The following is a 21,818-nucleotide window of genomic DNA, read 5'->3' on the forward strand; positions in this document are numbered from 1 at the left end:
TGCAGGAAACAGCATCAGATGACGCGAGCGGGTAGCACCGCTCCCGAACCGGAGGCTGCGGGAGACCAAGCAGGCGAGTTCCCGGCCGCGGTGCAGAAGACGGAAGGAGGGCAGGGCAGCCCCGGCCGCGGCCCAGGCTGTCTCTGATGAGGATGGGCCACCCCCGCCCTCTGCATCAGCGTCAGCTAAGATCCTGGCTTGGAAGTGGCGTAAACCCGAGTCTGGTCTCGGCTCCCAAGTTGTGACCCATCCTCTCCGCGCCTCATTCTCGCATCTGAAATGGGGACCAGCTTTGCAGAGCTAGTGGGGCGGGGGTGGGGGAAATTGGAGGAGGACAGAACTGGCTGCACTTCAAATTCTTGCAGCGGGTTGTCTAAGGCGCTCCTCTTCCCCTCACCAGCGAAGCAGTTCGCTTCTTCATGCCTCTTCCCAAGTAGGCAGAAACCCGAGACCTGTCCTGAACTTAGGCAGCGATTGGAGTCAGAATAGTGAAGTCGCCCTCAGCCACAGTGTTGACCCCAATTGCCTTGAGCCTGTCACTTTAAGAAAAACGACGCTATCCTGTTTCGACTATTCCCGCCTGTTCTGGAGTGTCGCTCTCTGCACTCCAAATCTGAGCTCTGACCCGGAAGTAGAGGCAGCTCCAGTCCACAGACGTTCGTGACGTTTGCGGTCCAGCACTAAAAGGGGCTGACCTAGAGGGAGGTGCTCCAGTGGAGCTGAAATATCGCTGTAGCCCTGGGGAGTCCACGCCTCCATCCTTTTCCCTACCACCTTCATAGGAAGGCCTTTTAAATATATATATTTCTTTATTGATTTCAGAGAGGAAGGGAGAGGGAAAGAGAGAAACAACGATGAGAATCATTGACCGGCTGCCTCCAGCACGTCCCCTACTGGGATCGAGCCTGCAACCCAGGCAGGTGCCCTTGGCGGGAATGGAACCTGGGACCCTTCAATCCGCAGGCCAACGCTCTATCCACTGAACCAAACCAGCTAAGGAACTGGAAGAGCTTTGCGCCAATTAACAGGTCCTGCGCCGGGGGCAGGGGTCTCGCCGGTGATTGGTTCTTTGACCCGCACCAAAGCACCTTTAGTTCCGCCCAGCGGTGGTTTTCGCTTGGTTGGCAACGCCTAAGTGTGCGCATGCGCCCACGCGCTTCTACCCTTTGGATTCTCTTCCCTTAGACTTGGGCTCTGCGCACGCCCAAAGGGCTCCCGGCTTCTCAGCGCCCCGACGCCTTCTCGCGCTTGCGCATTCATGCCGTCAGGTTTTCCTTTTCCGGGTCCCAACTGGGCCTGTCGGGCGCATGCGCCACTGCAGGCTGGCGGCTCGCGGCACCTTCTTCCGGCCTCCCCCTTGGGCCGGCGCCTGCTGGAGCGGGGCGAGTGTGGATCCCGAAGCGAGTGACCTGTGACCCCGGAAGTGGACCTCAGGGTCCCGGGGCTCTCCCGGACCGGAGCCGGGGAGCCGTCGTCTGCATCCCCGGAGCACCCATCCCACGCCCACCTCTGGATGCCGCCGACGGGTGCCCGGCCCGTGCCCCGCGCCCGCTCGCCGGTTCGGCCCCTCGGAGCAGTTCTGGGTCGGGGGTGGGGGCCCAGACCCCGCCCCTGATGCGGCTCCACCGCCGCGCCCTGGTCTGGCTCCGCTGACTGCCCCGGCCGGCCCCGCCCCCTGCCCGCAACCTCGCCCCGCCGACCCCTCTTCCCTGGGGGAGGCCATGGCGTGAGCGCGGCCGGCCCCGGGGCCTTCGGGCGCCAGGCGGGGCATGGGCCGCGGGCCGCCCCCATGAGGGTCCCGGGACGGGGGCGCGCGCAGCAGTGGCGGGGCCATGGGGTCGCAGGTGTTACAGATCCTGCGCCAGGGGGTGTGGGCCTCGCTCACCGGCGGTTGGTTCTTCGACCCGCACCAGAGCACCTTCTCCAACTGCTTCCACCTCTACGTCTGGATCTTCCTGCTCACCTTCCCCTTCCTGCTGTACATGGTGAGACACGGCCGCCGCCTACCTGCAACTCCCGCGGCGAAGTGAAGGCGGATGTGGCGGAGGGCTGGCAGCCCGGCAGGGATCCGGGAGTGCGCCCTGGGTGCCGGGGCGCGGAGAGGGGAATCTCCGCAGAGTTTGGGGCGTGTGGAGCAGCAGTCACAGCCTCCCTTTGCTGGGCTGGTGACCTTGAGCACCTCGTGTAATTTCCTGCGTTAGGAGACAGGGCCCCCGGCGAGGCATTTCCACTAGTTTCACTGCGGGATGGCGAAGCCTCCTGCGAATGGGTGAGTCCGAGCGGTCCGGCGGTGCTAGGGCTGTTGACTTGCTCTTGCTGACATCTCCAGGTCCTGCCCCCCAGCTTGATGGTGGCCGGTGTGTACTGCCTTGTGGTGGCTGTCATCTTCACTACCATCAAGACTGTGAACTACCGGCTGCATGCCATGTTCGACCAGGGCGAGATTGTGGAGAAGCGCAACTCGACCATGGGGGAGCCGGAGGAGGAGCCTGCCCAGGGGGACAGCAATCTGCTCAGGTGGGCGGGGCGGGCGGGGCTCTGTTGGGGATTGAAGGCTTCTTGGTGCCTGGGCCTGAGCATTGGAGGACGGAGGAGGGGCCTAGGGAACACTGGCTCCATGAGTGGTCAGTCCTGGTTCTGTGGTTGGCCCTGGAATTGTGAAGGAATGCTTGAGAAGTGAGAAGTGATGGGGAAGGCAGAGGAAGTACTGTGTAAAGAGGGTAGGTTAGCTCACAGCTGATGCTCTTTCCCACTTTCAGGGACCCTGGAGTGGAGATGACAGTGTTTCGGAAAGTGAGTTCCACCCCCCCAGTACGTTGTAGCTCCCAGCATTCCGTGTTTGGCTTCAACCAGGTCTCGGTGAGTGATCCCAGCCTTCAGCCTCTCCTACTCCTCTCCTGGGAGCCCTCCCCACCATGGGTCGGTCCTGGGCTTACTTCCTGTCCTGTCTGCTCCTTCACATCTTTCTCCATCTGCGCAGGAGTTGCTTCCCCGGATGGAGGACTCCGGGCCCCTCAGAGGTAGGTGGCTGCTGCTCAGGGCTGAAGGTGGTGGTGTGGAACGGGGTGGCGGGCAGCTGCCCTCGGGTCCTGCTGATGCCTTTGGGGCCACGGTTGCAGACATCAAGGAGCTGGTGCGGGAGCAGGGCAGCAACAACGTGATCGTGACCTCAGCCGATCGAGAGATGCTCAAGTTAAGCTCACAGGAGAAACTGAGTGAGTGGGCTTAGTGTGGCAGGGGCTCGGGGGAAGACTGTCTTGTCTTAGAGTCACCCCACCTCTGCTTCCCTGGTGCTTTCTGTGTTCTGGATGGGGCCGTCTCAGGGTCCTGCCCCAGCTGGGCTCTCAGAAAGCACGGGCCATAGACCCCTTAGCCACCTGTTCCTTCTGCACTGTGTCCTTCACTCACCTGCCTTCCTTTCTTTTGACAGTTGGAGACCTTCCCCAGACGCCCCTGGGCGCTGCCCCAGACCCCTCTCTCCCCAGCACGGACTCTTCGGAACGCTCTCCCCTGGCTGGAGATGGAGTCCCCTGGAGTGGGAGCAGTCTTGCTGACACTCCTATGAGTCCCCTACTGAAGGGGAGCCTCAGCCAGGAGCTGAGCAAGAGCTTCCTAACCCTGTCTCGGCCTGACCGGGCCCTGGTGAGGACCAGCAGTCGACGGGAACAACGCCGGGGAGTGGGTGGCTACCAGCCCCTGGACCGGCGGGGCTCAGGGGAACCCCTGCCCCAGAAAGCTGGCTCCTCAGATTCCTGCTTTAGTGGCACCGACAGGGAGACATTGAGCAGCTTCAAGAGTGAGAAGACCAACTCAACCCACCTGGACAGCCCCCCTGGGGGGCAGGCCCCTGAGGGCAGCGACACAGACCCACCCTCCGAAGCTGAGCTGCCAGCCTCACCAGATGCTGGAGTCCCCTCAGATGACACACTGCGTTCTTTTGACACAGTCGTAGGAGCAGGGACACCACCAGGCCCAGCTGAGCCGCTCCTGGTTGTGCGGCCCAAGGACTTGGCCCTGCTTCGGCCTAGCAAACGGCGGCCGCCCGTGCGAAGACACTCCCCACCTGGCCATGCCCCTCGGAGGCCCCTGCTGGAAGGTGGGGCCTTCTTCGAAGATGAAGACACCAGCGAGGGCAGTGAACTGAGCCCGGCCTCCAGTCTCAGATCTCAGCGCCGCTATAGTACCGACAGCTCCTCTTCGTCCTGCTATTCCCCAGAGAGCTCCCGGGGCGCGGCAGGGGGTCCTCGGAAGCGACGGGCCCCTCATGGGGCTGAGGAAGGGACTGCTGTGCCCCCTAAGCGGCCCTATGGGACCCAGCGGACGCCTAGTACTGCCAGCGCCAAAACACATGCCCGTGTGCTGAGCATGGATGGGGCGGGGGGTGATGTCTTGAGGGCCCCCCTGGCTGGCTCCAAGGCTGAGCTGGAGGCCCAGGCAGGGGTGGAGCTGGCTGCTGGGGACCCCACTGTGCTGTCTGCTGAGGCCCATCGGGGACCTGCTGCCAACCAGCCTGGTTGGCGGGGGGAGCTGCAGGAGGAAGGTGCTGTGGGCGGAGGTAAGCGCCAGCTCCAGGGCTGGGTGGCTGGTGAGCTGGCTAGAGGCTTGGGTTCGGGCAAGGGGCAGGCTGGAGTGGGCCTGGTCAGTCAGCTCAGCCTGTCTCAGGCAGCAGATGGACGTGAACTCAGCGCCTGAGTGACATTGTCTGCCAAGTCCCTCAGGTAAGCAGGGCTGCAGCCACGGGGAGACAGGCAGAGACCTCGGGCACCTTGCCCTCGGTGCTGCAGCTCGTACCTGAAACCTCTGCCCCTGAGGACTCTTAGCATCACATCCGTCATCCTGGGTCACCAGTGGGGCAGGGCCGATCATACTGTCCTTACTCTGAGATGTGGGAACTGGCATGAGTGGTTGGTGACCTCACTGGGCTCTACAGCCAGGGCATGGTTGGACTAGGCCTGCCCCCCACACCCCCCTCCAGCTCTGTCCAAGCCACTGTCACTTATACTCGGGCTCTCTCTCTGGGCAGCAGCTGAGGAGACGGGAAAGCGGGACCACTCGAGCAATGTGAGGCGGACCCAGGCCATCCGGAGGCGCCACAACGCAGGCAGTAACCCCACTCCTCCAGCATCTGTCATGGGCTCGCCCCCTAGGTGAGCTCCTGCCACCGGTCGGAGGGCGGTGGGGCCAGGGGCCAGCTGGCTCTAGGTGGTGCTGACCCACGGCTGACTCTCTCCAGCAGCCTGCACGAAGCTCAGCGGGGCCGGGCTTCCTCCCACTCCCGGGCCCTGACGCTGCCCTCTGCCCTGCACTTCGCTTCCTCGTTGCTGCTCACTCGTGCTGGCGCCAACGTGCACGAGGCCTGCACCTTTGATGACACCTCGGAGGGGGCTGTGCACTACTTTTACGATGAGAGCGGTGAGCCCCTCCCTGAGTCCTGAGAACCCCGTAGGCCCAGCCTCTGACTCCAGCCAGCCCAGTGCCCCCTCTTCTGCTGGGGGTCTTCGTCAGCCCAGCAGCAGTGCTCGCCGTCAGGCACACGCTCACCTCTGGCCCTCTGGTGAGCGCCTTACCTGCATCGCCACCTGCAGCCTCTCCGGGGTGTGGATGGTCTCGTTATACCCGGTCTGCTGATGAGGAAACTGAGGCACAGCCTGAAGTCAGAGGCTAAGTCAGTGGTAGAACGGGATCCACACCCGGTGCCTGAGTGCAGGGCCCAGGCTCTTGACCAGAGGCCCTCCCTTCTGCTCTTGTCCTCGGGGGCTGGGTGGAGGGACATAGCACAGAGTTCTCTCGAAGGCCTTGGTGCCCACGTGGGTCGGGCCTTGATGCTCCTGTCTGTGACATGTTGCCAAATGTCCCACACCCCTGCTCCAGGCGTGCGGCGTTCCTACACCTTCGGGCTGGCTGGAGGCGGCTACGAAAACCCCGTAGGGCAGCAGGGGGAGCAGGCAGCCAATGGGACCTGGTGAGTCTCCCCACTGAGCTCTCCTGGGCCCGCAGCTGGTGGGTGGCCCTTTCTGGGAAGTTTTCTCTCCAAGGCTGAACTGGAGGCCCAGGTGGGCGGTGGAGGTGGCTCTGCGTGTCTCCCCATTTCTCTGTTTACTGGGTTGGGGAAGGGGCAGTTCAGAACCTCTAGGTGGGGGCAGTGAAGGGCAGGCCTACAAGGATCTCTTGGGTCCCTGACTCCATGATACTTCTATGCAGGAGGCTTCCAGGGTCTTCCAGGAACTCAGGGCCACCTGCCCCCTCTGGAACCCCCTATTCTGTTCTGTTTCTGATCTGAGCAGCCCCTCCAGTTATGGCTGGTATTGGCCTCAGCCCCGCCCTGTGCCACTGGCCCTGACCCACATGGCGATGGTTTCCACAGGGACCGCCACTCACATTCCTCCAGCTTCCACTCGGCTGATGTCCCTGAGGTGGCTGCTGGCCTGAACCTGCTGCAGCCGAGGCCCGTGGTTCTGCAGGGCATGCAGGTGCGCCGAGTGCCCCTGGAGATCCCGGAGGTGAGGCGCTGTCGGGATTGGGCCAGGACCTGTAGGAGGGGGCAGCGGGGTGGGGGAGACACCAAGCCCTCCCCCAGCTACCAGGAGGGACAGGCGGCTGAGTGAGGGCTCCAGGGGCCTTACGGTGTCTGTTCTGGCCTTTGATGGCTGGCACAGGGTACCTGGATCTGAATGGTTTAGGGCGCTGCTTATTCAGCAAATGCAGCTGGAGTATCTTCTTATTCTTTTTTTTTTTTTTTAAATATATTTTTACTGATTTCAGAGAGGAAAGGAGAGAGGGAGAGAGAGAGAAACACCAATGATGAGAGAGAATCATTGATTGGCTACCTCCTGCACGCCCCACACTGGGGATTGAGCCCACAACCCAGGCATATGCCCGACGGGGAATCGAACCATGACCTCCTGGTTCATAGGTTGATGCTCAACCACTGAGCCACGCCGGCTGGGCATGGAGTATCTTCTTAATCCTGGAGGGACCCGTAGTCAGTGGAGATGACGGGTGTTAGCAGTGATACCTGCAGAAGGGGCAGGTTAACTTACTTACTAGGCCAGTGGTCGGCAAACTGCAGCTCACGAGCCACATGCGGCTCTTTGGCCCCTTGAGTGTGGCTCTTCCACTAAATACTGACTTCTGGGCATGGGCCACGAAGTTTCAATTGCACTGTACATGCGCGCCCGCATGTGGTATTTTGTGGAAGAGCCACACTCAAGGGGCCAAAGAGCCACATGTGGCTCGCGAGCCGCAGTTTGCCGACCACTGTACTAGACGATAACTGCTGCTCCCTGCCTGGGCACCTGCCATGTGCGATAGCTCGGGGACACTGCTCCTGCTTGTCATCTCGGCAGTTACAGTGCTCTCTTCTACTCCTGAAAGTGTCCTGATTTGGACAATAATTTGCAGGGCCAGCCTAGTACTGGAAGTGCTAAGCACGCGTGGAACAGATTCAGAGTGTGAAGAGTAGTGATAAAAAGAGCATCTAGCGCCCGGGCACAGGTAGACCACGGGCATCGCGCAGAAGCCCCAGGTGCCTCTACCTGATGCACACATTCTCCTTAACTTTCTTTTTTTTTTTTTTAAACATTTTTTAAAATATATTTTTTATTAATTTTCCACAGAGAGGAAGGGAGCGGGGTAGAGAGTTAGAAACATCGATGAGAGAGACACATCGATCAGCTGCCTCCTGCACACCCCCCACTGGGAATGTGCCTGCAACCCAGGTACATGCCCTTGACCGGAATCGAACCCGGGACCCTTCAGTCTGCAGGCCGACGCTCTATCCACTGAGCCAAACCGGCTTCGGCCTCCTTAACGTTCATATGTGGCAGCAGCGTTGTCCTTGCACAGCTGACAGTCAGCTCCGAAGGCGGCTGCGTGTCTTTGTTTCTCCGTTACATCCCCGGGCCCAGCACAAAGCCAGGCCCAGGTTGGGCCCTATCAGTACTTGTTGAATGAAGAACACAAGAAGTCAAAGAGGCTATAGCAGTGACCTTGGCACCGGGTCTGTCCGTGGCCAGTGTTCTGTGTGCGCCACGGTGGGCTAGTCAGAGTGACCCCGAGGGCTCAGCATTTACACTGAGTCCTGAAGGACAAGGTGAATGTCGGTGAGCCCAGGAAGAGGCAGGAGATGCTGCCCGAGTGGAGAAGACAGGCAGGTACAGGAGCTGGTCCCGGGCAGGCAGTGAGCCACGTCCAGGGAACCTGGAGCAATGAGGAGGCCCTCGCAATGGAGAGTCGGGGCAGGCCACGGGGCTGCTGGAAGGTGGGGACTTTCTGTGCTGGAGGAAATGGTCGACCAGTACAGTGTGCCCAGTGGGGGGTGGAGGGGTGAGAGACCATGTAGAGGGCGAGGGGCTGATGGCCGCGGCTGTGGGGACTGCAGTTTGACCTGCTGGACCAGGACTCCCTGCACGAATCCCAGGAGCAGACACTGATGGAGGAGGCACCGCCCCGAGCCCAGCACAGCTATAAGTACTGGCTTTTTCCCGGCCACTGGACGTCTGTGCGCTACGAGCGTCTCGCCCTGCTGGCCCTGCTGGACCGGTGAGTGCCGCCGTGTTAGCCCCAGTCCCTTCCAGACCCTGTGAACGTGTGGAGGCTCTCCTGGCATCCGAGAACCTGGCTGCTGGGGTCACTGAGGGTGCCCCGAAGACGAGTCTGCAGTGGGGTTTCTCTAGGTTCCTCTGGGGCACAAAGGGATGGCCAAGTGGGTGATGCCCTCTCCCAAAGCTCTGCTCAAAACAAACTGTTTCTGTTTAGCCTATTATTCTATTTGTTTTTGTGGTCTATTTGGGTAAATTGAGTCCTATTGCCTAAAAAAGCTGACAGACTATTTGTCACCCCATTTCTCAGGGGAAACTGAGGCCCAGAAAGTCGGAGCAGTCAGATGCCTTTTGTTGTCCGTGTGGACAGTTTCGGCCTAGCACCCACGTCCTGTTTTCCTGTGTTCTGGGTTTCCCAAGGCTCTGTGACCAGTGTGCGTTGGGCTGCCGTGTGCCTCGTGTGGCATGCCTGAGCTGGAGATGGGCAGGTCCCACGAGTGGTGGCACCTGGAGTCCTCAGTCTCTAGAGGAGGCACAGACTGGGACACAAGGTGGCCACAGGGTGGCTTCCTGGAGCAGGTGCAACCTGGCCATGCCCCTGAGGTCATAGGTCAGAGGATGAAGACTGGCATGGGCACAGGCCCAGACAGGGGCCTTTGTGGTCAGGGTCTGCCCCCGCTCCTGTTGCCCCATTAGTGGTGAGGAGGTTGTGTGACCTGACCCGCTGTCTCCCCAGGACTCGGGGGCTGCTGGAGAACATCCTGGGCATCGGCCTGAGCAGCCTGGTCGCCTTCCTGGGCTACCTGCTGCTGCTCAAAGGCTTCTTCACCGACATCTGGGTCTTCCAGTTCTGCCTGGTCATCGCCTCCTGCCAGTATTCCCTGCTGAAGGTCAGGCCTGGCTCCTTTCCCCGCCTCCTTCCCATGACCTGTCTTGAGGGAGGTGAGCTAGCTCGAAGGCAAGATGCCTAAATCCCCTGTAGCCAGCCCCCATCTTACAAATGGGAGAACTGGGCCTCAGTACAGTTTAGGGTCCTTCCCTGGTCACTCATAACAGCCCAGTGGTAGAACTCAGCAGCTCCTGGGGCCCCTGTCCCCCCGAGGGTGCTGGCTCTCGATGCAACGTAGCTCCCATCTCTTCCAGAGTGTCCAGCCTGATGCGGCATCTCCCATGCACGTAAGTCCTGGCGGAGCAGCCCCTGTGCCAGGAGGCTGGCCCTGGGCGGGGCTGAGACCAGGTGGGGAGGGTTCGGCTAGCCCCAGGTCCTCCGTCCTTCTGCCCCTCCCCTGCCAGGCTTTCTGTCTTTGGTCCAGGGCCAGGCCTGGGGCACCTGAGTGTGCATGTGCATGTGTGATGTGTGCACATGCGTGCAGGGTGGTCAGTGGGGGAGGCCCAGCTCCTCACAGGCCCACTTCCCAGGGCCACAACTGGGTGATCGCGTACAGCCGGCCTGTCTACTTCTGCATCTGCTGTCTGCTCATCTGGCTGCTGGATGCCCTAGGCTCGGCTCAGCCCTTCCCGCCCGTCTCCCTCTACGGCCTCACGCTCTTCTCCGCCTCCTTTTTCTTCTGTGCCCGTGATGTGGCCACTGGTGAGACTGGGCAAGGCTGCAATGGCCCAGGGGAGCAAGGCCTCAAGGGTGGACCTAGGGCCAGCCTACAGGCTGACTGGGTCCTCACTTCCCCTCCTACCAGTGTTTACCTTGTGCTTCCCATTCGTCTTTCTCCTGGGCCTCCTGCCCCAAGTCAACACCTGCCTCATGTACCTGCTGGAACAGATAGACATGCACGGCTTTGGGGGCACAGGTATGGTGCCCACAGGTGGCTTGGAGGTTGGGGGGCAGGGTGGGGCCCAGGAGGGTACCATGGATTCGAAGAGCCTGTCTGTCCCCTCCCCTCCCCTCCCCTCCCCAGGCAAGTGGTTTAAACCCAAAAATGCCAGAAGCTCTGGAGGCCTCTCAGGGCTGGGGGAACAGAAAAGGGGCTAGAGACGGGGTTCCAGGGAGGGTAGCCTCTGGGAGTTGAGGGGCAGCGGGGTGAGGGTGAGGTGGGGTGCCAGCAGGTAGGAGTCGGGCTTTAGCTGCTGTTTCTTACCTCGCAGCCGCCACCAGCCCACTCACTGCAGTCTTCAGCCTCTCCCGCAGCCTGCTGGCGGCTGCCCTGCTCTACGGCTTCTGCCTCGGGGCCATCAAGGTAGCGATGACTGTGCGGTGGAGGGCACGCTGAGGCCCAGGGTGTGGTCGGGACAGGGCTGTGTATTGGGCTTAGCTCAGCAATGGCTTCTCCCATGGGGGGCGGCATCCCCTTCTCCCACCTCCCCTCCTCTCCCCTCCCCTGACCAGCATGCGTTCTCTCCCCAGACTCCTTGGCCAGAGCAGCACGTCCCAGTCCTCTTCTCCGTCTTCTGTGGCCTCCTGGTGGCACTGTCCTACCACCTGAGCCGACAGAGCAGTGACCCCACCGTGCTCTGGTGGGTGCCTGCATGTGCCAGTCTCTGTGCACACACGTGTGTTTGTATGTGTGTCTTTGCATGGCAAGGGTTGGGGGGGGCGGTCTGGGTCTGTGCATGTGCCTGTCACCGACTGACCTTGGGGCCTGTGGGAGGAGGGGGCTCTCTCCAGACCTGGGTACCTGATTCTTCTCACCCCGCAGGTCTCTGATCCGAAGCAAGCTCTTCCCTGAGCTGGAGGAGCGGAGCTTGGAGACAGCCCGGGCCGAGCCCCCAGACCCACTGCCAGACAAGATGCGCCAGTCCGTGGTGAGGGGCCCGCGTGTGGGGCTCTAGTATTGGGGTGGGGGCTGAGCGAGGGTGTTGTCAGCCACTGGGTGGCGGGCACCCAAGCTGGTTTTCCTGGCCCTGCAGCGCGAGGTCCTGCACTCTGACCTGGTGATGTGTGTGGTGATCGCCGTGCTCACCTTTGCCATCAGCGCCAGCACCGTCTTCATTGCCCTGAAGGTTTGTGTGGCGAGGCCCCCCCCTTCCCCCTTGGTTCTTGCAGGAGCCTGCTTGACCTGAGGGCCCTGAGCAGCTGGGGCCTCACGTCCCCTCGGCCCCTGCCCAGCCTGTGCCCAGGCCCCTGTGGCCCTCGCCTCACTCCCCTTGCCTGAGCCTCTGGCCTCTCTCTCTTGCAGTCAGTGCTGGGGTTCGTGTTGTATGCACTGGCCGGGGCCGTGGGCTTCTTCACACATTACCTGCTGCCACAACTCCGCAAGCAGCTGCCCTGGTTCTGCCTGTCGCAGCCTGTGCTGAAGCCGCTGGAGTACAGCCAGTACGAAGTGCGCGGTGAGTGCCTGCCTTTGTGCTGGGACCCCTCCACCCCACCCCCCTGCCCTGACTTCCTGGCTGGTCACAGTGTGGTCCTCTCGGCTTAGAGGGCCAGCAGGGGGCAGCCTCCTCCTGGGCTGCCCGTCGGCTTCACTGCTCTCTGTGCCCTCTCCTGCCCGCTGGGCCCCGCTTGGCTCCTGCTTTGCTCTCACCCTGCATTCTCCAAGGAGATGGAAGAATTCCAGGGCCTTAAAGAGATCTCTTGTCCAGAGTTACCAACTGGTTACGCGTGGACTAAGTCTGCCTGGTGCACGTTTTCACTTGGGCGGTGCAACAAACTCACTGGAGCCTGTATTTAACGTCTGGATTTGTTATACAGAGGCCCACGTGCCTTGTTTTTATAAAACGATGGAAGATCTAGCCCTGGGCCAGCATTTCCATGTGGCAGTGGCCCCTTCAGAAGGGCCCTGGAGCTCAGGGTCACTGTGTTGGGCCTCATCCACCTGCCTTGGCTGTAGCAGGCGTCTGGGAAGCCCTGGTCAGGCCTTACAGCACCTTCCCGAAGCCCCTGAACGTGCCCTGCCCAGGCCTCCTCACCCCTATTTGAGTGCAGAGACCATCGCCTCCCCCATCAGAGTCTCTAGGGACCCGGAACGCCACGTCCTACGGTCTGCCCTCCCTCCAGGTTTCCTCCGGGGGCACACCTGTCCTGGCTCTGCAGCGGGGGGAGGGGGGAGGGAGGTGCTGACAACAGTGCCTTGTGTTGCAGGTGCTGCCCAGGTGATGTGGTTTGAGAAGCTGTACGCCGGTCTGCAGTGTGTGGAGAAGTACCTCATCTACCCCGCCGTGGTGCTCAACGCCCTCACGGTGGATGCCCACACTGTGGTCAGCCACCCGGACAAGTTCTGCCTCTAGTGAGGACCCCCCCCCCCTCCTACCACCTACATTCCCGTGTGATCCACGGGGAAACCGAAGCCCAGAGAGGAATGAGACCTGCCTCAGTGCCCAGCAAGCTAAAGGGGACCCCAGCTCCTAACTCGCTTTCCGTTGAGCAGTTGCCTCTTGGAAAGCAGTGTGTTTCCCAAATATGTCTAAAGGGGGTGACCCTACGAGGGCAGAGACTAAGGGTCATTGGCCCAAAAGAGCAGGGCCAGCCCAGCAGAGCCCAGGCAGCACAGCCGTGTCCCCTGAGCCCCCGCCAGGCAACTAATACAGTCCCTGCCCCTCACCCCTAGCTGCCGGGCGCTGCTGATGACCGTGGCTGGGCTGAAGTTGCTGCGCTCTGCCTTCTGCTGTCCACCCCAGCAGTACCTGACCCTGGCCTTCACAGTCCTGCTCTTCCACTTCGACTACCCGCGCCTCTCCCAGGGCTTTCTGCTCGACTACTTCCTCATGTCCCTGCTCTGCAGCAAGGTGAGCCGGTGGCTGCATTGCGGTCTGGGCTGTGCAGCAGGAGCAGAGCTCTTCTGCCTCAGTGGGGAGTTGGGGGGGTGACTCCCAGGGGCCTGCGCCCCTCTAGCTGCTGTCCCACATCAGCCCCACTGTGGGCCTTCCCAGCAGCTTCTTGAGGGACAGAAAGGAAGGTGTGGTCTAAAGAGGTTAAGTGACTTGCTTCAGGTCCCCGAGAGAATTGGTCACCAACTAGGATTTGTGTTTCTTACTTACAAATATATGTTTTTATTGATTTTGGAGAGAAAGGGAGAGGGATAGAGAGTAACATCGACTGGCTGCCTCCTGCACACCCCACACTAGGGATCGAGCCTGCAGACTGGGCATGTGCCCTGACTGGAAATCGAACCCAAGACCTCTTGGTTCATAGGTCAATGCTCAGCCAGTGAGCCACGCTGGTTGGGCACCAGCCAGGGTTTGAATCTCGGTCTTTCTCTGAATTGTGATACTTGACCACCTTCCTTGTGAGCAGGAGATAGGTCTTGGCCTTGTTCTCAGGACACCCACCTCTGGGCTCTGCCCCTTTGCCAGCAACAGTCCAGTTAAGAGCTGAGTTGCAGAAGCCCCTAGGACCTGGGTGTATATAAACTTCTCTCTCTAGCCCTGGCCGGTTTGCTCAGTGGATGGAGCGTTGGCTTTCAGACTGAAGGGTCCCGAGTTCGATTCCGGCCAGGGGCACATGCCTGGGTTGCGGGCTCGAGTCCCAGTCGGGGGTGTGCAGGGGGCAGCTAATCAATGATTCTCTCTCACCATTGATGTTTCTATCTCTCTATTCCTCTCTGAAATCAATAAAAATATATATTTTTAAAAAGAATTAAAACAAAACAAAAAAACTTCTCTGCCAGGCTGCAGGACACCCCAGTGGGGGTTGGGGTCACAGTGAACAAAGGACTGGTCCTGGCTCTGCACGTGTGCCGCAGCGTCGGCCCGAGCCCTTTCTCACTCGCTGGGCATTCTGACCTGGTTTTCTGGCCTGGCCCACGGTAGTGGAGAGCCAGACTGTCTCCTCTGAGGCAGGGCCTGTGACTGTGTCTAGACTTTTGGTACCATAGTCGAGGCCCAGCCTCATCACTGACAGAGATGGCCTGAGCTAGTCCTCCCTGCCCTGCGTCCTCTGAACCTCGGCTCTCCCATCTGTGAAGGGAGCCTGCTCCTCGAGTGGCTGGACGAATGAAATGCCCCCTCAGCGTGGCGGCTAATGGGAACAAGTGCTTTGAGCCACGTCCAGAGAGAAAGGGCTGGGAGTGGACTTGAGCTTGACTCTCATGTGGGCAGCCAGTGGGGTACCCCAAGGCTCTGAGTGGGCACTTGGTAGACCCCACTCTGAGTGACCTCCTGTCTGACGTCCTCCCCTCGGGCCTGCCAGCTGTGGGACCTGCTGTACAAGCTGCGTTTCGTGCTGACCTACATCGCGCCCTGGCAGATCACCTGGGGCTCGGCGTTCCACGCTTTCGCCCAGCCCTTCGCCGTGCCACGTACCCGGCCTACCGCCCGCTGCCTGGGTGGGGGTGTGCGGAGAGGACCATGGCTTAGGATGGGGGGGCACGGTTTGGATTGGCAGGGGTTGAGGGGTGGGGAGGGGTGCGGGGAAGGGTCCAATGTCCTGGCCACCTCCTTGACTCGTGCCCAGACTCGGCCATGCTGTTCGTTCAGGCCCTGCTCTCAGCGCTCTTCTCCACGCCCCTAAACCCCCTGCTGGGCAGCGCTGTCTTCATCATGTCCTATGCGCGGCCCCTGAAGTTCTGGGAGCGCGACTACAAGTGAGTCTCCAGGGAGACAGGCGCCTGCTCGGAGGGACCCTGGGGGGCAGGGGCTGCTGCCTGAGGCAGGGAAGGTTCCGGGAGGGAGGCCAGCTGGGCCCTGCGGCGGCCGAGTCCCGGGCATAGTGGGCTCAGGTGGTTGGTCTGATGAGGGCAAAACCCAGGCCACACCAAGGCCTCGGGCTCACCCTGGGCTTCTTGGCTGTGTGGTCCTGGGTGAGTCCCCTCCCGCTCCTGAGTCTCAGCCTCCTCCTCAGTAACGGTGCTGTCATGGCATCCGCCCAGGCAGGGGCGTGGGCTCAGCGGGACGTGAGGGTGGGCCGAGGGGGGTCGCCATCTGAGCCGCTTGCTCTGCGCCCACTGTGCTGTCGCTCTCTCTGAACAGCACTAAACGTGTGGATCATTCCAACACCCGCCTGGCCACACAGCTGGACCGGAACCCCGGTGTGTACTCGGCCATTCGGGGGCTTTCAGGCGGGGTCTCCTGAGGAGGGAGCCTCGCTTACTTGTCACTTGTCTGTCTGTCCTGGTCCCAGGCGCTGATGACAACAACCTCAACTCCATCTTCTATGAGCACTTGACACGCTCGCTACAGCACACGCTGTGTGGGGACCTGGTGCTGGGCCGCTGGGGCAACTACGGCCCCGGCGACTGCTTCGTCCTGGCCTCCGACTACCTCAATGCCCTGGTGCACCTCATCGAGGTCGGCAACGGCCTCGTCACCTTCCAGCTGCGTGGCCTTGAGTTCCGGGGTGAGTGCTGGCCTGGCCTGACGCAGGATGCTCGTTCATGGTGTGTGCAGGCTGGAGGCCGGTCCAGCTCTGCCCTGGTCTTCCAGGTGACCTTGAGCAAGGCACTCTTCCTTCCTGGGGTTGCCAGTCTGAGCAGTGGGGTGGCAGGGTCTCCTTTGGCCAAGCTCTGTCCCTGCCTGGACTTGGGGGCTGATGTGACTGACCGGACTGCGTGGTGAAGGCTTGGGCCTGGAGCTCTGAGTTCTCCCGCCAGTGCCTTCTGGCCTGCTCCCTGGCCTTGGGCTTGGCCCAGGTTGGGTGCCACACGTAACCCCTGTGGGTGAACTAGCCTCTTAGCCACAGGAGGACGTACACACTGGATGCCTGCTTCAGGAGCGGCCCCTAGCGGCGCACAGGGCTCTGAGCACAGCCATGAACCTGAGAAAGCCACTTCTCTTTGAGCTGCAGGCTGCCTCTAAACGAGGGACCAGAGCCCTGTGCCCTCCACTCCCACCCCGCTGTGGCCCTTGGAGTCAGGAGAAAGGAGCCCATTCGTTAGCTTACGCACCTAGCATCCCCGTTTGGAGGGTGATGGGTGCGCGCTCACGGGGAGGAGGGAAGCAGGGCGCCGGGGGGTCCTCTGAAGGGCACCTCGCCCCACAGGCACATACTGCCAGCAGCGTGAGGTGGAGGCCATCACCGAGGGCGTGGAGGAGGACGAGGGCTGCTGCTGCTGCGAGCCTGGCCACCTGCCGCGGGTCCTGTCCTTCAATGCCGCCTTCGGGCAGCGCTGGCTGGCCTGGGAGGTGACGGCCAGCAAGTACGTGCTGGAGGGCTACAGCATCAGCGACAACAACGCAGCCTCCATGCTGCAGGTCTTCGACCTCCGCAAGATCCTCATCACCTACTATGTCAAGGTACGGCAGCGGGGGCTGCACAGCGGCGTCCTGCTCGCTGGCCGGCAGCACCCCGATTGCCAGCTTCTGGATTGGTGGGAGCCTGTTTTGCCCAAGGGGAGCAGAGGCCTCCGGAGTGCGTGCAGGCTGGACGCCAGTCTCAGCATCCTCCCTCAGAAGGCAGTAGCATTGAGGGCAGGTGGGCAGCACTTACTGTGCCAGGCCAGCCCGCCCCGCATTCCCAAGGGTTTTCTTTTTTGGTTCTTGGAGGCTGTGGTGGGCCCAGACTATGGAGATGCCCTCTAGGCAAAAGGTCAGTCAGGAACCAGTCTGCCTGGAGCCCAAAGTGACCCCCTAGCCATCCTGCCCTGCTCACCCATTAGGCTCCTGGTACCCCTTCCTCTTGTTAAGGGGGCAGCCCAGCCCTCTCCAGACTGTCCAACCTCCTTCCCACAGCCAGAGTGATACGGGGCTGCTCCGTTCCGGCTGCCATGTACTGGGAGCTGATGAGGCCCCACTCAGCGTGGCTTCCAAAAGCTCCTCTCCATGTGCCCAAACCCTGCTTAGACACCAGCAGTCTCCTAAGGGGTCCGGAATTCCCTGACTTTGGGCACAGGATGGCTTTTTATTGAGGGTAGGTCCTGTGACAGTCACACTTGAGCTGCCTGAAGAGACCTGTGCGCGGGCCCCAGTGGCCTGTAGGCAGCCCCACTAACCCAGCCTGACTTCCCCAGGCTTCTGAGAACTGGACCCCATGGCATCATGAGAGTAAAGGTCCTGGGATCCCATCGCACCTCCGTCAGCCCTGCTGTGTAAATTTTGGCAGGCCTGTGGTTTGTCCGAGCCTCAGTTTCCCTCACAAATGGGGCATCTTCCGAAGCAAGCATTTGCCACAGTGCAGGACCCCAGGGACGCTCTGTAAGGAGGGGTGCTTGCTTTCCGCCTCCTCGAGCTCCTCCAGGGCCCAAGGGAGAGGAGCAGATTTGCCTGTGTGGCTTCCGGAAGCCGAGGGGGGACATGGATGGGCGTCCGAGGAAGCAGGCCTGCTCAGTGTCCGGGAGAAGCCCCTTTACCCGACACGCTCTCCTGTAGCAGTGCCCGGCCAGGGCTGAGGTACCGCCCCCCGCACTGGCCAGCCCTGACGCCTGCCGTCTCCTCTCAGAGCATCATCTACTATGTGAGCCGCTCCCCAAAGCTGGAGGCGTGGCTGGGCCATGAGGGCATCTCGGCCGCCCTGCGGCCTGTGCGGGCGCCCGGCTATGCGGACTCGGACCCCACCTTCTCCCTGAGCGTGGACGAGGACTACGACCTGCGCCTCTCCGGCCTCTCGCTGCCCTCCTTCTGCGCCGTGCACCTGGAGTGGATCCAGTACTGTGCCTCCCGGCGCAGCCAGGTCTGGACTGCCTTCTCCTCCCCTGGGTGGCCTCCTCTCACCCTCAGCCTCCCTTGGCCTGGGTCCCAGCCCCAACCCCAACCCAAGTTCCCTGTCCCAGGTCTGAGCTGGGCTCTGGGGATGGGGGTCCTTGTGCCACAGCCCGTGGATCAGGACTGGAACTCGCCGCTGGTCACTCTATGTTTTGGCCTGTGTGTGCTGGGCCGCCGGGCCCTGGGGACGGCCTCTCACAGCATGTCTGCCAGGTGAGTGCCCGCGTCCGGCAGGCCGGTCACTCCCCTCCACCCCTCCATGAAGAGCTCCAGGCCAGAGGCCACCAGGAGTCACCTCTGGTCTTCCTTCGGTGTGGCTCTCTGTGGGCAAGGCACCCCATAGCCGTGACCTTGTCTGTTCCTCACCACCCTGTGAGGGACCCGGGCAGAAACTGACCTCCTTGTCCAGATGGGGAAACGGAGGCGCAGCAGGAAGACTGGCCTCGGCTTAGCCCGCTGCATGTGGAGCCAGCGCTAAGAGACCGTGGCGCTCACCTCCTGGCTCCTTTTCCAGCCTGGAGCCCTTCCTCTACGGCCTGCACGCCCTGTTCAAGGGGGACTTCCGCATCACCTCCCCGAGAGACGAGTGGGTCTTTGCCGACATGGACCTGCTTCACCGCGTGGTGGCACCCGGGGTTCGCATGGCCCTCAAGCTTCACCAGGTGGGGAGAGGCGTGCCCAGGCAGAGTGGGCAGGTGGGGGTGAAGCCCCTCGGGGCAGGGGCCCCTGACCCCAGCCCTCCGGTCCTCCCACAGGACCACTTCACGTCCCCAGATGAGTATGAGGAGCCAGCTGCCCTGTATGATGCCATCGCGGCCAATGAGGAGCGGCTGGTCATCTCGCATGAGGGCGACCCGGCCTGGCGCAGCGCCATCCTCAGCAACACGCCCTCGCTGCTGGCGCTGCGCCATGTCCTGGATGACGCCTCTGACGAGTACAAGATCATCATGCTCAACCGGCGCCACCTCAGCTTCCGAGTCATCAAGGTGGGGCCAGCCCCCCCCCCCCCGACCCGGCCCCCGTCCTGCTGCAGCCCCTGACCCTTGCATGTGGTCTCCCGCAGGTGAACCGAGAGTGTGTGCGCGGCCTGTGGGCCGGGCAGCAGCAGGAGCTGGTGTTCCTGCGCAACCGCAACCCGGAGCGCGGCAGCATCCAGAACGCCAAGCAGGCGCTCCGCAACATGATCAATTCTTCCTGCGACCAACCACTCGGCTACCCCATCTACGTGTCGCCCCTCACCACCTCGCTGGCTGGCAGCCACCCCCAGCTGCGGGCGCTGTGGGGCGGCCCCATCAGCCTGGGCGCCATTGCCCGCTGGCTTCTGCACAGCTGGGAACGGTGAGCCCTCACCGCCACCCAACCTGGGAGGCTGGTTCATGGGGCAGGAAGCTGAGGCTCAAGGAGATGAAGCCACTTCCTCCAGGGTCTCGGGGAGGAAGTGCTGGAGCCAGGATGGAGCCGAGAGCTGACTCCTTCCCAGAGCTGACTCGGCTCCACCCCACCCCACAGCTGAAGGTGGCCTTTAGCCTTAAGAGCCATTGGTAATGCCTTCCTGAAAAGATCCTGTAAAGCAGATGGCAAAATCTCTTAGAGACAGCACCCCAGGGCTCAGGAATGTTAAGAGACTTGTCCTGAACTGAGAACTTCCGTTTGTGAGGTCTCTGGCCTTTCCACCAACTTCTTCACCTCCCCCCCTCCAGGCTTCATAAGGGCTGTGGTGCCGGCTGCAATAGTGGCGGAAACGTAGACGACTCAGACTGTGGTGGAGGCGGTGGCTTGACCTCCCTCAGCAATAACCCCCCCTTGGCACACCCCACACCTGAGAACACAGCAGGTGAGCCAGCGAGGCCAGGCTGAACCAGTAGGTGAGGGGACAGCCTAGCTGAGTGTCTGCCCTCTTATCTGTCTTCCACAGGCAGTGGCGACCAACTCCTCCCACCAGGTGCTGGCTGGGGCCCGAGGCCCTCCCTTAGCAGTTCTGGTGATGGCCGCCCCCCTTCTCTGCTGCACTGGCCACCCCCTCGGCTCCCTGGACAGCCCCCCGCTTCACCTGCCCCCACGGAGGGTCCCCGGCCCTCAAGGCCCCCTGGCACTGGTCTCCTCTCTTCCGAAGGTCCCAGTGGGAAGTGGAGCTTGGGGGGTCGAAAGGGGCTAGGGGGATCCGAGGGGGAGCCAGCCTCAGGGAGCCCCAAAGGAGGCACCCCCAAATCTCAGGTAAGGATCCAGTGGGAGGGGTGGGTTCTGGGCAGCTCAGGTCTTCTTCTACCAACCTGTCTCCCCTCCCCCAGGCGCCCGTAGACCTCAGCTTCAGCCTGGATGTCAGCACCGATGCCTCACCCCCCCGAGCAGCCCAGGACATCCCTTGCTTGGACAGCAGTGCTCCGGAGAGTGGCACACCCCCGGGGGCCCCGGGTGGCTGGCCTGCCCCTTCTGAAGAGCGTGAGAGCCCAGCCGCCCAGCCCCTGCTGGACCATCAGTACTGAGTGCCCCACTCTTCTCTGGATCCCAGCCCGGATTCAGCGACTTGGACCATGGCCTCTGGCCCTCTCTGCTGGACCACAGGACCGAATGGTTTTGGCGTCCGTCCACATCTGAACCCTGACCTCTGGTTGCCTTAGCCAGAGCACCAGAACTAAGTGGCCCGGAACTCTTACCTTGACCCCTGATCTCTCATCCCTAGTCCAGGGCCTGGACTCCCCGAACTGAGGCGGCAGCCTCCCAGCCAGGCCCGAAGAGCCAAACCCATGGGCTGGTCCCGCTTCACGCCTGTGGCAGGACTGACGGCCTCTGGGCCTGCACTGCCTGCAGGGGCAGCCCCGTGGCCCGGACCTGGGGCTGAAACGTGGGAAGGGTGGTTTCTTTTTCTTTTTCTTTTTTTTTTTTTTCTTCCGTGCTTCGGAGACACCAGAATTAATAACACTATTTTTGATTTTGGTTGGTGGTTTCTGCTTCTCTCTGGGAATGTTTGGGTGGAAGGTAGAGTTGCCAGGTCAGAGTGAGTGAGCATGGAGAGGAGTATAAAGGATGGGGGGAGAAGTTCAGAAGACCAAGGTGGGGTTCAGGTAGGCCTGGGTCCCCTTCCTTACAAGCCTATTCCCTGTTCAAGCCTTGATCTAAAATCCCCTTTGTTTCATTTCTTCTCACCTGTGTAACATTTGGAGCCTTCCAGCCACCGTGGCTGGCTCCTCCAATGATCAGCCCTGATAACTGGCCTTATTTGGCCAAGACCTTCCTCTGAGCCCAATTTCTCCAGCCGTAAGGAAGGTGACACCTGTGTGCGGTGCTGTAAGGACAAACGAGTGTGCGTAGAGCAGGACCAGTGCTTAGCAAGGGCTCAGGCCGCAGTGGTCTCTGTTCCTGCGCACCTGGTAGAGTGGACACCGGGTATCCGCTCTGGCCTCCCCGTTGGTCAGAGGGGCAGGTCCGCTTGTTTGTGCGGCTTAGCCTGGCGCTGGAGGACCGGACAGCTTGCTGGGCTGGGCCGGGCCTAGCTCTGGCCAGCGCTTCCCTCCCAGCCCGCTCCTGGGCCGGCCCCGCCCCCGCGGTGGCCCCGCCCCCTAGGGCCCCGCCCCCAGGCGGAGCCGGCGCCGGAGCGGCAGCTGAGAGCCGGCAGTGGGACCCCAGCGCGGGAGGCGGCCGCAGGGCGGGAGCCCCAGAGGTACCAGCGGGCGCGGGGGAGTGGAGTCACCGCGGTCGGGCTGGAGGGGAGAACGTGGACTGGCGTGGGCTCGGTGCTGTGCGTGTGGGACGGGG

General features: G+C 61.8%; 1 protein-coding gene across 1 annotated transcript; it reads left to right on the plus strand.

Moving 5' to 3' along the window:
• Nucleotides 1–1,832: 1,832 nt before the first annotated feature.
• On the plus strand, nucleotides 1,833–20,999 carry PCNX3 (pecanex 3; the record flags this gene model as incomplete). The annotated part of the gene is made up of 35 exons (XM_081100414.1): nucleotides 1,833–1,985; nucleotides 2,330–2,517; nucleotides 2,760–2,859; nucleotides 2,981–3,020; nucleotides 3,120–3,215; nucleotides 3,431–4,555; nucleotides 5,024–5,147; nucleotides 5,234–5,412; nucleotides 5,872–5,962; nucleotides 6,365–6,500; nucleotides 8,420–8,541; nucleotides 9,277–9,430; nucleotides 9,684–9,716; nucleotides 9,960–10,131; nucleotides 10,235–10,345; nucleotides 10,641–10,732; nucleotides 10,900–11,009; nucleotides 11,192–11,297; nucleotides 11,403–11,495; nucleotides 11,672–11,822; nucleotides 12,574–12,718; nucleotides 13,040–13,217; nucleotides 14,620–14,728; nucleotides 14,884–15,013; nucleotides 15,399–15,457; nucleotides 15,550–15,765; nucleotides 16,408–16,661; nucleotides 17,803–18,033; nucleotides 18,175–18,278; nucleotides 18,580–18,727; nucleotides 18,821–19,051; nucleotides 19,129–19,403; nucleotides 19,766–19,899; nucleotides 19,981–20,279; nucleotides 20,354–20,999. 35 exons carry the CDS (start codon nucleotides 1,833–1,835, stop codon nucleotides 20,546–20,548), a joined length of 6,084 nt encoding a protein of 2,027 aa, XP_080956540.1. The 3' UTR covers nucleotides 20,549–20,999.
• Between the last annotated feature and the right edge of the window lie 819 nt (nucleotides 21,000–21,818).

This window comes from Myotis nattereri (genome assembly GCF_964212035.1).
Source record: "Myotis nattereri genome assembly, chromosome: 9".
NCBI classification, from domain to species: domain Eukaryota; kingdom Metazoa; phylum Chordata; class Mammalia; order Chiroptera; family Vespertilionidae; genus Myotis; species Myotis nattereri.